Raw genomic sequence first — 15,902 nt, 5'->3', positions numbered from 1 at the left:
TCTGGCAAATCGTGCGACATTTATATATCCGACGTGGGATCTTTAAAGTCGGGTACACAGTCGTGCGAGATCGTGTGTAACACTGTGTGCTCTCTCCACAGTTGTGTTTCATTGAAATCGTTATTCTTGCTATTTGCTCTCGAAAAAGCATGAATAAAATCCGTGCCGTTTGAAGCAAAACCGACTTTTGCCGATTTTTATGTTCCCAAGGGATCTCACGAATTTCTATGGTTCGTGCGTCACGAGCTCGCAAATATTTGAGCCGTTTATTTGAGCCAAATTGACACCGTGGAACAAAAAGTAAAGGAAATTGATAAAATTATATCAATCGAGTGCTTTGGTACTAAAATTTTCGAAATGTAAAGATAATCCATTTCGACCTGTGAATAGCTCGTTTATTAGATATTATCGCGAAACGAAGCAAGGAGGAACTCGTAATTGGAGAAGAACATCCAGGAGGAACGATCGCCAAGTCTGTTGGAAGAGTACTATGACGCATGATCGTTGGGTTGAGGACACAAGACATCACTATGACGTAACTGGTAAGTTGATTTAGTGGCTTACGACTTACGACTGGCCGTCGTAAATTTCAATTGATTATGTTACGATAAACGGAAGGTTGATGTTTAAACTGATAACGAAGGTCTTGATTCCTGATGAGGAGATTTTGTGTTTGGCACTTTCTGATTAATATTTGGTGCAATCTAGGGTAATATTAATTGTAAATTAGCTTCTCCGAGTTAATATTTACATATTGGTTGATATTGGTTAGAGTTGTTAACGACTGAAGAGTTGTGTATGTTCACGGGCATCGAGATTAATCCTATTTAGATATCATAGAAAGAATATTGTCTGTAAATTTCATAGCTAGCTAAATTTTATAGATTATGATCTTCAAAAGATCCGATAGACTTCCGATAGATGTTTTGTCTGACCCTGTAAATTTTTAATCGACTTCCAATACGTTAGAAATATACAGGAACTGATCGAATAACCTGTAAAAGATCTGTAAAAGAAAGTCGAAAATGTAGAATCAAATTTTTTCACAAGTCGCTTTGTTTCAGAGAAAATTAAATTTGGAAATTTATCATACGCGCGTATTAGGCCGATTCTTAACTAAACATGTTTAAACTCTATTTTCTTGGAAATAAAGTCCTTAGACGGAAAGATTTTATTCTACATTTTCGACCTTTTTTTTTGCATGTAGAATAATCTCCTGTCGATTATTTAGTTCTGCCCAGTCCAGAATCAGTGATGATTAAGTACACTTGAAAAAATTTTCAAACTCCACTTTCTCGATAACTAAGTCGAGAATAAAAAGATTTTATTCTATATTTTTTTCTTATTCATCCGCAATGAGTCACGTCGTGTCCGCTTTTACATGTGATTCGATCGGACTCTGTATATATATATAAAATCAATTATTGTGTATATAAAAGCTATATAATTATAGAAATTATCGTATTTTTGCGAGAAAAAGAATAAGTTGGCAATTGCTAGATAATTCGTCATAAGAGAATTTTTTAATTCTTCAACGCATAATGTCGTCATTTAATAGCATGGTGTTTGTATTTGTATAGGACACGTGTTGTACGGTTTGTTCAAATGTAGTTATACTATCAAGGTACATATTGAGTATCGGCATAAATGAGTAAATGATGCGTCACAAATAAATTATTTTCTTATTTTATTATCTTCCGGAATGTCTTATTGCCGTGTCTTCTTTTATATTTAGAATATGTTATCGCTTTATAGTGTTTTAAAAATGGTACTAAACGATCAGCAAGCTAAGCTGTTTATTGTACTTTCGCGATAAATTAGTCTGAGACCTGTTTATACGTTTTTCGTATGTTACAATCTCTTCTCAAATAAAAAGATACACAGAAAATCATCAGGTAGATTTTTGAGCTGCTTCTCTATAATTTTGCGCCATGTGAATCGAAAACTTCAAAATTGTTTACTGTATTTGGAGAAATTATGGAATTATACGTTAACGCGTTAAGAATTGTGAAACCGGATTTAATGATAAACATTGAAATAAAATTTTCAAATAGATTTTATAATAGATAATAAAAATTTAAAAAGCAGATTAAACATGTTACACAATAAGTAATTAGGAGACAACTTCTTCTCAAATTCTTAGTGCCATTATAATAATAGCACTATAATATTATTATAATAATGTAAATTATAACGCAATTATAATAATGTAAATCTTCAAAGAATTTATATTGTAAAGAAAAAAATTAATTGCTTTATATTTTATTAATAAACGAATGCCTTTAGATGAAAGAACGAATCAGAAATAAAATACGCATAAAATACATAAAAGAATTAAAAGGTGGATCAATGCAACAAATTAAACAATATGGATCTCCGTGTGCAATTTATTACTTCGCGATAAGGTATAGCCTTACGCGCTTAAATAATGACGATGCACTGTTAACAATGCATAAATTCGACAAACAATCTTTTATTCGTTTGCATTTCGCGATAGGTGCAGCAACTATTACACACTGCCTTTTTTCTTTAATGTATGCCGACGATGTAAGCTGCGAAAAAAAAGATGATTAGAAATTAAAATCGGTTAATTTTTAGATCGCTAATAATTATACTTTCGCAGACTTCTAACTAGAAAATTATTTTTACTCGATAGAGCTAGGCGAGAAGACCGCGCGTCCTTGCGCTACTCGCGGCACTTGGGCCAATTAAAGCATTCAAGAGATTAATCAATTGTGTACCGACAAGTTGTTTGCAAGGGCTTATAAAAAGAAGCGGAGAAAACGAGCTACGATCGTTTCGTCGACGATCTTCTTCCTTGAACATGGTATGACAACAGAGACATTTTATTATTTCATTCTTAATATATGGAAGAATTTTGAAAAATATTTTTAAGTCGCTACATTCGACTAGATGATTAGATGATCGATTTCTAGTATTCAGGTCTTCCATACGTTTTGTTTTTTGTTTATTCTTTTGATAAATAAAATTATAAATATGTAAATCCTTGCTATGAAGAGCTTAAGAGTATATAAATGTTACGGTCATTAAAGTTTGATTGGTCGGATTTTACTGTTCTACTGATTTTACTGTTCCATATTCTTTTGAAGAATACAGTTATAAATGAATTGATTGCTATGAAAGGTTCGAGTATACTGTACAAATTTTAACTAACCTCTTTTAAGAGAAAAAGAAGAAAAATATGAAAACCGACGATGGATAATAATACGATTGAAATACGAATTATAGTATAATGGATAGCAGAGTGAGAAGTAGTGTCAGACAGTAGTTAGTCAGACAGTGCCGGTCTACGTTCTACTTAATACCACTAATTACTTATATTAAAACTTGCACGCAATTACGTAATACTTAATGATAACTGGAGTTTTAATTAAGATAAAAGAATGTCTATAAGTACACTGAAATTATATATTACTAAATATACTACTATATCTATTAAATTCTTTGATTTATATAACTTTCAGATAATCCACACTAAGTTAAAGTAATTTAGTTAAAGAAAAAAGTGGCTATTGCCATCTATTTTAACAAATATACGATCGATTTGACGTATACATGTCTAGTAGCAGATGCCATAGATAAATTATTTATTCCCGTTTCCTCTAATCGATTGTGAATCGACTAGAAGAACTCTAGAAGTTACGAAGAACTAAAATATTCGAACGTCATCGACTGGTGGTGAGCCATGAGGATAAATACTTGGTAGCGTTTATCGGAATAATAGAACATACAGCTGCAAACATTTAGATACGAGAGCATACGTAATCCTCAAACTACTTTAATCCTCATTATTCGTTTATCTATTCATTATGTAATCAGTTATTTTAGTTTACTTTACAAACTACCAGCAGTTCGTGAAAATTTGTATAGCTGCAATTTAATACAACTTCGACAGGTATTATATCCTGCAATTAGTCGTTCTAAATTCATCGACGAATATATTATGTTCATTGAAGTGACCAAATGCGATCCAAAGTGTAAGGAAAACATATCTTTAAAGACTCTGTTGCATGTATCATTTATCTCTCGAGTCACGTTGAAAAATGTTGGCACGATAACCAGGCAAACGAACAAACCGACAAAATACTTTCATTTAATTCAATCTAACCCACCTGTGGGTTTCTCACAGTTATGAAGCAAGCATAATATTCAACCTATAAAGTGGATATAAATAAAGGACATAAAATACGATATTTATCTCTTAAAATTTTGGCAGAGATCGCAGACAATCTTCGAAATCTTCTTGGTTAGAATTGATTGAAATTTGCCTGTTAAATATCAGTAAAAGTTAGCCAAAACTGAATTTTAGACCTCAATTTCTGATTGATAAATTATTAATGCAACTGCCAGCCAATATCTAGTATTTTATATTTCATTAAATATAAAACACAATTCGATCATTTTTTATTTCATCTTTACAAAATTTTCTTGTCCCTGCTGCAAAAATGTGAATTTGTATAAACGACCGCATTGTTTCCTCCTTAAATATAAATTTCCTAAAATACTCGATCTTGGAAATATACATTTTTCAAAATATTTAGTTCTCAAAATGTAAATTAAATTATTTGACAAAAAGGTGATTAATGTGTTGTAATAAAATAATAATTTTTTTAACGAGAAATTTCAATATAAATATTCTGCGTTTGTTAATATTTTTCCAAGAACACATCTTGCAACTAGAAATTTTTAATATAGTAAATATTATAGTAAATTTTTATTATAGCAAATTTATATTATATATAGTATTAATTTTATATTGATGTAGTACATATATTATAATATAGAAAGAACAGTATTTTCTTTGAAAGATCGATAAAGTTAACGAAACAATTAACGCTATTTATTTGTTAATTAAATTGCATTTTATCCGAGTTCTGTCTGTACCTGTTTGCTTCTGTTCCAGATCGAATGTATCACTTGTTGGCAAGATGAAAGAGATCCGTAACTGTGAGCCAATCCCTGTGGCACCAGAGATGGAAAGGATGATACATTTTCTCGATTAGAACCCAATAAGTTACTCCTCTCATTTACGTATTCCATCGAAACCAGGTCAATATCGAGAAATACTCTCATATTCTAACAATAATAATCAATACTAGGTTGATGAAGTCATTATTGAAACATTGATGCACTCGTCGTTTCGTGCTATTGTACGCTTTTAATTTTGTAGCTCGATCCACTCTGCAAAATTTATTTCCATTTTCTCCAAATTCTGCTTCTTCTCCTTTAATTTTAATTTTAGATAATTTGATAATTTTTAAGTGTTTCTGTATTTTGTCATTCTGTTCTGGTTCTCCATTGACCTAATTCTGATATCATCAAAGTTTTCCATTTAAAAAAACCAACTTTATTCTGATACCACCAAAACTTTCCATTAGAAATATTCTCCTCTCAAAGTTTTCCTCTACACTTAACAAAAGTCCGGTTTTATTCAGATACTTCTGTCATAGAAGAATTTTATAAAAAATATTCTCTTTTAAGTCTTCCTGTATGATTCGTTAAAAAACAATTTCTTCTGGCATTTTCACTGCCGAAGGTTCCTATAAAAATTTGTCTTTTTCAAGTCCTCCTTTAGAACCAACGAAAAACCAATAATACCTTTCGCGTGACACTCGGATCACGTGCATTCTTTCACAAACAAGAAAATTAGTCACGAATCCGACGTTTACGTTTACGGAATGTTTCGCACGTGTCGCGAATTACACAATTCCAGTGATTTATTTCTCGTTAGCACAATTTATCACGTCTTCCAACGGAGCAGCAAAAAGCTAAACGTACTTACGTCAATGGTAAAAATACTTTTACGCAACAAATTCACTCTATTTTATTGCAATCAATCACCGATAAAAAGCAAAACAGAAAATGAAGTTTATTTCTAGAGGGAATTTTTGGGAGATTCCAAATAAAAATCAAAAAGTCAAAGTTTCAATTTCAAGTTGCCACTGTTGGAAAAACTTCGTGTTTTAATAAAAGTTTTTACAAGAATTCACAGTTTATTCCACGATATTCTTATATAGGCCAAGCTGGTGCACAAATCAACACGAATTGATCCAAAGTATGTTGGTTAATTAAGAGTCAGCCAGTTAACTTGCAGCGATAAGTGCCAATATTTATACCATAATCTTCGTTTTATCTGAACAGTCTAATTTCAGCCAATTTTCAGATGATCTTATCGAGACAGCTCCTAAGGAATGTATCTGGAAGCAACGATACCAAACGAAAGCTCTGCTCGAGTAGACGTTCATTGCCCCTCATCATTTCGTTCTTCGTATCTATGAAAAGTATTCGAGAAGCAAATAGAACAAATAACGCCGGAGATACACAGCGAATCGAATCTTCGAGGGGAAATGTTGATCTTCAATTGCGTTTTAAAAGTGTGTTTAATTGTTCGAGATAATAGCTCCCTATATTTTCTGTAAGAATTCTGTAAGAAATTAAATCTTCGAGAAAGTATGTTGATCCTTAGCTGCGTTTTAAAATGTGTATAGTTGTTCGAGAAAATTGTCTTCTGTATTTTCTGTAAGAATTCTGTATTATTTTAGTGAAAATTGGACATAGAATGTTGAGGTAAGATTCACTTATCTTCTTATATAAGCTTTTTTCAAAGATCTTTGATTCCTTGATGTGAGGATTCTTTTTCCTATTTGGTAATTTTGCTTTCTGTACTATCTAGAGAAATTGGTATTATTTTGTAGAAATTGGCTATCGAACATTTGGTTGAGAGATATTAGAATTTGAAAGTGATATAAAATTTCTTGTTTCACTTACGATTCGTTTAAATTTTCTCCTTCTTATGGAAAATTCTTGTTTTATGCTATTTGCTGGTTTTATGATCTCTGTTATCCACAGAAATCAATTTTATTTTATGGAATTTTGGTAGAAAGCATTTGACTTTGGTTTTGATAAAAAAATGTCTTTTTTCTTCTTATAAAAGATTTAATATAAAAATTGTTCTTGTTATAAAGGAACGTAATGATTCTCTTTCCTTCTAAATTTTAATATTCTTCTATTTTAATTAATCGACACTGACTTCTCTGGTGAAAAACATTATAATTCTAAATTTAATACAAATCAGTGAACTACAGCGTGATATTTTTCTCATTATATCGTTGATGTGTTCTCATATCCATGTTCTGCTCCCATTACATTCAACTTAGATTTTGTTTGACCGATCGCTGTACACGAGTTGTTGGATCGTTGCCTCTGTTACTCGTTACACAAACTTAATGGAGTTACCGGTGTTTTCCAGCAGAAAATTGAAGCTAACATGTGGTTTATTACTTCGACGCGTAATTCACTAGTTTTCACCGATCGTCATTCGTTTTTCGAGCACTTAAAAGAATCTTTAATCGCTCAAACTGGAGCCACGGGTTAGCTCGATTGATCGCGATTAATCACCGATCGAACTGACCATTTAATATTGTTTTCACGAGGTACAACAATATTTCATACCTTGTACACTCTGCACGACACTTATCATACTGTTCTATACGTATAAACAGAGACAATTATTGATCTTATCTTATCGACAACGTGTTGTACCAGTATTTCGTAATATGAAACAAATCATGCTATTGGTATTTTTTTCTCAATTAAAAAATCTTCCACTCGTCGATATCATATTTTCAAATTCATCCTAAGGGAAAATATTTTTCTGTTTCTTATTTTTTCACAATTCTTCGACAGAAAAAGATTCTTTTCGTGCAATCTTTCGTTGTAAGATTGAGTAAATAACGATTGGATATGATAACAATAACAACGACTCGACGCCGTCAATTAATTTAATTTATATTTAAAGAGCTAAGTATTTTAGGAAATTTATATTCATAGAGCGAAACATGCGGATGTTTATGCAAACTGATATTTCTACAAATATAATTAAAGCTATAAGACCTATATAAAAAATTGTTTCATCCAAATATAACATATATCACATATAATATAACATCGACAAACATAAATATTATAACGGGTTCTAATTTCTGGATATTTTATGTATTTCTGCAGATTATGTACAGATTTACGTTGTTTAAAATCCGCGTGAACACATAAAAACCCGCAGGCGAATTACAGTAAATAGAAATTTTACTTGGCACAATGCAAGAGCATCGCATCTTATCGCTTACTGAAAAATAATTTTAAAAACCGAAGTGAATCAAATAAATGGTCAATTATCGCTACCTTGTGGCAGCTGTTACTGATAATTCCGCGATAAAAATGTGGTCGTTCGTAATAGATATGATATCGAATAAAAAAATAACGGATATCCAAAGGAAATTGATTCGTGGAATATCGAATGAAAGAGTAAGCGCGACAGTGATATAATTCTATCCGTGAATATGAATGTCTCATGTTTGTGATTGATCATAAATGTTGTGTTACAGTTTTCAGTATTAAATTTTAAAAACTTCTGTCTATGAATATGAATGTTACATATCCATGATTTGATCATGCATTTCGTATTACAATTTCCAGCATTAAATTCTAAATATTTCTCTGATGTATAGGATTTATGTAAATGTTTTTAATGTGTTACATATCTTCAATAATATTATGGTGTCCTGATATCATCTGATCCTAAACTACAAACTTGATAAATGAGATTCATCGTCCTACAGAGGCATTTAATCAAAATTAGACTTTGGAGAAAGATTGTACATTTCATAATAGCTATAAAGACAGCTGCTTGAGATCAGGTTGGGTAAAATAATTCGTCCTGGCACCCAATGACATTCACAACCGATAGGTATCTCGTAAAAGCATTTTTGGCATCATATTGCTATGCTATGACCACTCGTTTATTATCGTTCGCTAATCGTTAAACGATTATCGTTAATGATTCACCATACACTATTTATACAATAGACCATTTTGCAACACTAAAAATGAAAAGACCGATTCGGTTACGAGCAAAACCAACTAAACACTGACATATAAATGATGACCGATGTCCATCATTTTCTTTGACATCCACTGGAGCAATAAGAAGAGCTTGCTATTTATTAAAAACACACACGATTATATCTATAAATATCAACAAGATTGTTTACTAGTATAAACATCTACAAGGTAGAATATAAACTATAGTATCATAGTGGCAACATAATTACGAACGTAATTTTTAATTCTTCCTAGAATTTCGAGTTATCCACGAAAGCGTTAAATTGATCGTGAAAAAAATTACTCGAGGGAATCCTTGGAGCTTTGACACGTGAATGACAGACGGCATTCTGCGTTGAGATTAATCGTACGATAATCAACGAACACGTCGACCGTGAATCTTCCCTCTGGCAGCGACTTCACACCCCCTTTGTGCTACAAAGAGGAAGTTAAAGTTCGACTCTTCTGGCACACGATTCAATCTTCGAGGGAATCGAGACGGTAAATCACTGTCGCACCCAGTGTTCTTCGTGTATTGGCACACTGTCGAAGGTAAACGAAAATAGTCGTGCCCCTCTAACGTGTAAAATTCTAGCACATAGGAAGATGTTCGACGATATCGAATTGTTGTTCAGGAAAGCAATGATGATGGTTGGATCGAGAAGATAGCTGTATACAAGATCATGAAAGTATTTGACCGTCTGTAGACGATATTGAATCGTTGTCGAAGAAAGGAATGATGATGATTGATCTCGAAGGAAGATTCGAAGCTATATACAAGATGATGAAAGTATTTGATCGCCTGTAGACGATATTGAAGAATGAAATGATGATGATTGATCAAGAAAGAAAATTCGAAGGTGAAAGTATTCGAATATTTGTAGACACCTCATTATTAATACGAATATATTATGACGAATGTATTAGATGTGTTATTTGGAATATTTTGAAATTTCACTAACACTGTAATGAGACTCGACTATCATGATTATATTGGTAATGTTTGGAACCTGTTTGAAAATATACGTAGAAAATACAAGATGTTTGATTATATATTTCGTACAGACTAGAAAAGGCGTAACAAGCATCAGAATTTAAAGAATAAGTTATGTATTATATCAGTAAATTTCAATAAAATGATATTTAATTTATTATCAAGTTATTATTATGCTCAAGGTGGCTTCTCCTACTGTATATTAATTTTTCACTAAATATATGTTTACAGTAAATACCATTCACATCAATCAATATCAATACATCAATCGTGACAGTCTCATTACAATGCTGATGGAATTTCAAAAATGTTTTATATAACACATACGATGTACAGTGCCATGAATAATAATAAACACTTAACTCTATTTATACATTTTTCATGATATTAAAACAACAATTGACAGAATCGTTTATATAATTTCATATTATAAAATAAAACAAAACTCAAGATACAACAAGTAAATATTTCCTTCTCTCGCAGTCTGGAAAAATGAGATTTTCTCTTAAAATTGTGTTTTCGGCTGCGAAAAAATATAAATTCAATGTTAATTTAGTTACGTTTTTGTTCAGTACTAAGTAGGTTGGTCTTAATTTTTTATTACTTCTATTATTCTGTTAGATGCAATATCTATTAACTTATTTAAAGTTTCGCTTTGAGTATCCGCCCTCACGAATTTTATTCTTTTTTTAAGTCCAATGATATTTTCTATAGAAGGCTTCTCCTGATCGCAAATTTTTCTTCTTAAAATTCCCCATAGCTTCTCGATCGGATTCGGATCAGGACTCAACGCTGGCCATGCTAACAATCCTATAATCTTAAAAGCACTTTTTTCTAGTGGTGGCTGTATGAACAACAACGTTGTCTCGTTGAAAGATTTCAGTTATAAAAGGCAATAATTCACCATGTAACATTTCCTGATATCCTACGGCGTTCAATTTATCCTTTACAAAAATAATTTCACTTAATATATCCAGACATGATCAGCGATTTCTTAGAGATACTGAAGAAATAATTCAGTGTTTGAGTATATAATTATTCGCAACACTGTACACATATATATAAATTTCCTATAATAAGTATTCAAGTAATCGCATGAGCCACTGTAAATGCTACACATTTATAAATTCTTGTAAATTGACTTAGATTTGATTGAAATGTTAGAACATTGGCCCACGGTTAGAATTGGACAGGATTGAGTAATTGAGATAGACAAATAGCAGGGTAAATTAGTAAGACACAGGAAGTGGCATATGATTAAATCTGCTCTATATTTAAGCTATTTCTGAATGGTTATTTGGATTCGTCAGGATTACGTATAACGTAGAACAAAGACCACGTGGGGAAATTTGATTGGTGTAAAATAAGCTGTTGGGTTTATGCGGTGTGGGTTAGTGTTGCTATATGTGGTGTTCCTTTTTCATCTATGTGGATGGCTGAGACACTTAGATTAGATTGTAACCACACACACAAATACTATAAAAAACTTAAACTAATATCTTTCTGACAGATCTTTGTTATTTTCATAGTCTACACCTGTTCATTGAAAACTATCTGACTTGAGACTATAATTACGTAGAACTTTTTTAACATGGATCTAAGATAAATTAAATAAGAACAACGTACAAGAAAACTATAAATATTTTCCAATCATAAGTTCCAAGAATTCCTTGGAACGTAGACTGATGCATGACGATCTATTCTAAAAACCACTGTTCTAAGTCACGGAATATCCACAGCATCGGGTGGTATTGATCGAATTCTAGTCCACTTGTCAAACGTATGACACAAGCGTGTCATATGCTGTGAAAATCCATGCTTAGTCGTACGCTCTTGATTATTATTTGCGTATACGTTTGACGTATCCTGTTTATATCATTGGACATTCATATATAAGATTCGGGAAATTTAAACGAAAATGTATCGATCTCGGAATTGAATATCTCAGAATGACTGATTGTCAGGTAACATTTAAATATTTATATAGCTGTAACAGAGTGAAATACGACCGTTGTCTCCATATTATAATCACAATTTCTCTATTAAGAAATAGAACGATAGATTAAAACCGTATTTATTGTAATATTAGTATAGCAATAAATTTGTAAGATTTGAATGATAAAAACATATTTATGGATATATAGTGGCTACAAAAAGTATTTGCACGCTATAAGGTCGTAGCATAACATCTACACATTAATTAATGAGGATCAATTAATTAGGTATATTAAATTTTCAAGTATCTTTCTATGACTATAAAAATTTGATATTACAGAAACAAAATATAGAATGTGACAAAAAAATGTTTCATTGGGAAATAAAGGATATACCGATACTTTTGTAGCCACTGTATCTCTCAATTGAATTTCTTAGAAAGATTCGGGATCGTGAATGAAGATGATTTTCGATGGAATTGCAAAATCGAACAGAAGGTTCTCGCGAATTCAGGAGCTTAATTAGACAACGTAAGCCACGAAGAGGACAGCAAGAAAGGAGGCAAAGCGGCCAAATGTATTTCTGGCCATGTCGCCCGCGCTCAAAAAATCTCAACGTCTCAGGGTGGCTCGCTTTATAATGAAGTGGCTATTTCAAGAGGCACCAAACTCCCCATTATCAAACTATATAGAGCAATAATGCCTCGAATTGATCTTAATTATTCGACTTCCCGAACAAATAGAAGTTTCTCAGAAAAAGAAGAATGACTGCATACAGATATTGAAACATCTTTAAATTAATTCTTGGATCAAAATTCTTTGCAGACTTCTATTTCACTAATTCCTAAATATATCATTCTATATATTATTTTCTATAGATATTTTTCGAATTTCTTTGAAAATTACAAAACGAGGAATTTTTCTCTCTATAAACGATTCTACCTTAAATGAATTCAAATTACAGTATCACCAGCGTTTCATAGAAAATCCGTAATAGTTGTAACAAATTTTTCTCGTAAATTTTTCTGTTCAAAATCTCGGAGAAAATCGGAGGAACAAAAAAATCCATCGAGTCTTCTTTATCACTTCGATTGTATAAAGTAAATAATAAATCTCTTCCTGTAAATTACTGAAGACACTCCGCAGTCAATAATTTATTCTAACGTATCTCATAAATATCTTTGAAGTCCCTTTTTCTGGAGTTTCATTACCTCGTGGAAACGATGTTCCAAATGACCCTTCAGTAAAGTGAACTGAAGCCTTCGATACTCTCCATGGGACGACACCAGCTTCGAGCTCTTATTCGGCGGTGATTCATTCGAACTTTTCCGACTTTTCAATCGAAGGTGTGACATTTTCACTTTCCTTTACCCGAACTTATCGATACGAGTCCTTGTTGTTAACTGATCGTTCATTGAATAGATTCCTTGGTATCACTCGCGAATTTTTAATCACAGAAGCTTCGCGTGCTATCAAATAACTGTTCAAAGCTTATATTCGAGACGATAAAAGAGACATTGTTACTGTCAATAGCTTCGCATAACTTTTATTTAATCTGTTAATTGGGAAAGATATTGTTACGTGCTAATCCATCATTTTTATAGAAAATTATCGTTACCATACTAGAGATTATTATACAGCAGAACTCAGTTTATTTGAATCTATCGAGGAACAAAGAGAGTTCATACAACAGAAATTCAGCGATCTTCCTCGCTATCTATGATTTTTCGTTCGTGTAACAGAAATTCAAGGTGAAATTAAATGGAATCAATTAGCTGTAATTTACTTAATCGGATAGTAATTAAAATTTCGTTCCAATAAACGAGGTTCTACTGCAATAGAAATTATTAGAGCGAAACTATTTCTAGAGCGTGCGATTTTCCATATAAATTGTTATAAAAATTGTCCTTTTCTTAAACTTCGCATGAAATTTACCGTTTTTAATTTTTACAATTAAGTCGATATCACAAATATAGGCAATCATGTTTAAATTGTCTAACTCTTTGAAGGAAGCGAGTTTCTGCTTGAGAAACGATCCAGTTAATGAACTAAGAACGGGAGAAGTGTTTCGTTGTTGGATAACACGCTTCACGGACAAGCAGTTTTATTAAATAGAATGACTAGCTTTCTTTCTCTTTCCTGTTTGTTACGTAATAATTTCACATGCAATGGGTACTTTGACGAATATATGCGAAACGTCGAACCAACATTTGGATGAGAAATTCGTATCCAAAGTACTTTTTCAATTTATTAATCAAGGAATTGCTGATGTTTTCGACGTAATAATTCATCTTTTCACAGATTTCTTACTCTTCGATGCATCGTTATATCGTACTTACATTTGCTAGAACTAGTTTATTATAGTTTTAACGTGATTATATATACAAATTTGTCCAATTAAGTTATTAACACGAATTCGTAATTCAAGTCAAGAAACGTGTTCCACATTTAAGAATATCTCTAAGGAATTTCTCTGCCGAGTGTAATCATAAAGATACAAATTTCTGTCCACAAACGCTACAAAGTTACCAGACATCATTTTGCTTTATCTTCAATACCTCGTCGAACATTTAATTACCCCTTGGTCGGTAAATCAAATTTACAAATAACAGGAAAGATGCACAGCTTTTCTTCTATCTTTAATTAATTTCTCAGAAACCAATCAGCTATCCTCAATGGAGTTAATTTAACTTCGATTTCGCACGACTATATTTGCAAAATTTTGTTCTCGCCCTATAAAAATTGTCAATAAAAGACTTCTAAGAATAGAACATCAAATAAAATTGTCGTCGATCATCAGATCATCCCAAATAATTTCAGGTATTTTTGTTTTTATCTCGGTAATACATATTCGAATTAACAGCAGGATTTAGAAAGTCACTTCTATCTTTTACATCTTTTACCACGCGCACTTATCAAAAGAGGAGATTGCGATACCGAATAGCGTAATAATAAACCGTGGAACGCTCTAGAGGAAATCAATGGGTCAGCTGATCGGATACGCGATCAAGTCCTGCACTTTCACTAAAATATCTTCTTACAGAGAGAAAAGAGAGTGCAAACGATACGCGAGCCTCGATTTCATCGATAATATAATCTACCGTTATCGGATAATTTTCCAATTATCTCGCGATCATACTCTTCTTTCGAGTGTTTGATAAAACAGAAATATAAATAAAGATATAAGGGAACGTAACACTATTGGCTCAACGTGAAGCCTATTCTTGCAATCTGTTTCGACTTATTTCATTTACGTTTTACGAGGGAAAATTTCTTTGCGTACACGAAAAAATGCAAAATTACGATAGATTGGTCCTTTCATTAATCCTTACTTTTTTATGATTTATACTTTTCTAGATGGCTACGTGACTTTCCTCCATAATTGTAAAATTAATTTTCCCCTGAACGAAGCGAACTTATTTCTTTATTGACTTTTTATGATTTTCATTTACTTGTTTACATGGCTATATCTTCCTCGATAATTTTTTCTATATTTATCGTTTAAGAGATACTAGCACGTACGTATGTATAAGTAAGTATGTATGTGCACATATTTACTTCCTATTTAATACAAATATAATTTCAAAAGGTATAAAGATAGCACAGTTACGTACATAGTGCTTGCCTCAAATATTTCATAATATTCTTTCATAGTAATAATTTCTTACGTTATTTGTTTCATTTAATCATTACGAACATATCTCAGCCAAATAAAACTGAAAAATAATTATCCTCTTTAACCTTAATAAATACCTTTCAGTTGCATTTAAAATAATGCTAAACAAAAATAAACTACGTACAGAAAAGAGTAACTTGTACACTCGTATTAACAACGTAAAATTGATAGATATTTTTCTAGAAGAAAATAATTTAAATGTTTCCCAATAAAATATTAAACATAATAGACAGAAACTTTATCTTTGTCTATCGATCGTACTTCATCCGTGTGTTCTCTATTTCTGTAAATGCAAAAGTGTCGATTATCTTCGTTAACTGCACGGTTTAAAAACCACTATGGATAAACATGTTCGCTATCGTTTCCTATTAACTGTATCTCTGAATCATCGGTCGTT

General features: G+C 31.9%; 1 protein-coding gene and 2 long non-coding RNA genes across 11 annotated transcripts in view; 1 reads left to right on the top strand and 2 right to left on the bottom strand.

Annotated features, from left to right (window-relative positions):
* Positions 1 to 15,902, bottom strand: part of LOC117243400 (kinase D-interacting substrate of 220 kDa) — a 44,363-nt gene that overhangs the window by 17,357 nt on the left and 11,104 nt on the right. For 3 of the 8 annotated variants that reach the window (XM_033510848.1, XM_033510850.1, XM_033510851.1), the window contains exon 1: positions 13,041 to 13,173. The exons of 1 other annotated variant lie outside the window; for it this stretch is intronic. Coding sequence is in view for 3 of the 7 variants with exons in the window: in XM_033510852.1 (XP_033366743.1) it covers positions 4,906 to 5,094 (189 nt within the window). In the remaining 4 variants the exon portion in view is untranslated. Of the gene's footprint in view, positions 1 to 2,356; positions 2,368 to 4,905; positions 5,170 to 13,040; positions 13,385 to 15,902 lie in introns of those variants that run through there. 4 more of the 8 variants (XM_033510852.1, XM_033510853.1, XM_033510854.1 and 1 more) reach the window with 3 other exon arrangements.
* On the top strand, positions 108 to 10,303 carry LOC117243401. 2 transcript variants are annotated; one of them, XR_004495454.1, is made up of 5 exons: positions 108 to 542; positions 2,657 to 2,827; positions 4,925 to 5,070; positions 9,157 to 9,402; positions 9,497 to 10,303. It is a non-coding gene; the product is annotated as an uncharacterized LOC117243401 (long non-coding RNA). The 2 variants fall into 2 exon arrangements; XR_004495453.1 differs by having other exon boundaries at positions 9,157 to 10,303.
* Positions 6,409 to 6,837, bottom strand: LOC117243404. The gene is made up of 2 exons (XR_004495457.1): positions 6,790 to 6,837; positions 6,409 to 6,690 (listed from the first exon to the last, which is right to left on the bottom strand). It is a non-coding gene; the product is annotated as an uncharacterized LOC117243404 (long non-coding RNA).

Source organism: Bombus vosnesenskii, unplaced genomic scaffold, assembly GCF_011952255.1.
Source record: "Bombus vosnesenskii isolate JDL3184/JDL3185 unplaced genomic scaffold, Bvos_JDL3184-5_v1.1 scf7180000013265, whole genome shotgun sequence".
Lineage (NCBI taxonomy): Eukaryota > Metazoa > Arthropoda > Insecta > Hymenoptera > Apidae > Bombus > Bombus vosnesenskii.
This window is presented reverse-complemented; position numbering and strand designations above follow the sequence as displayed.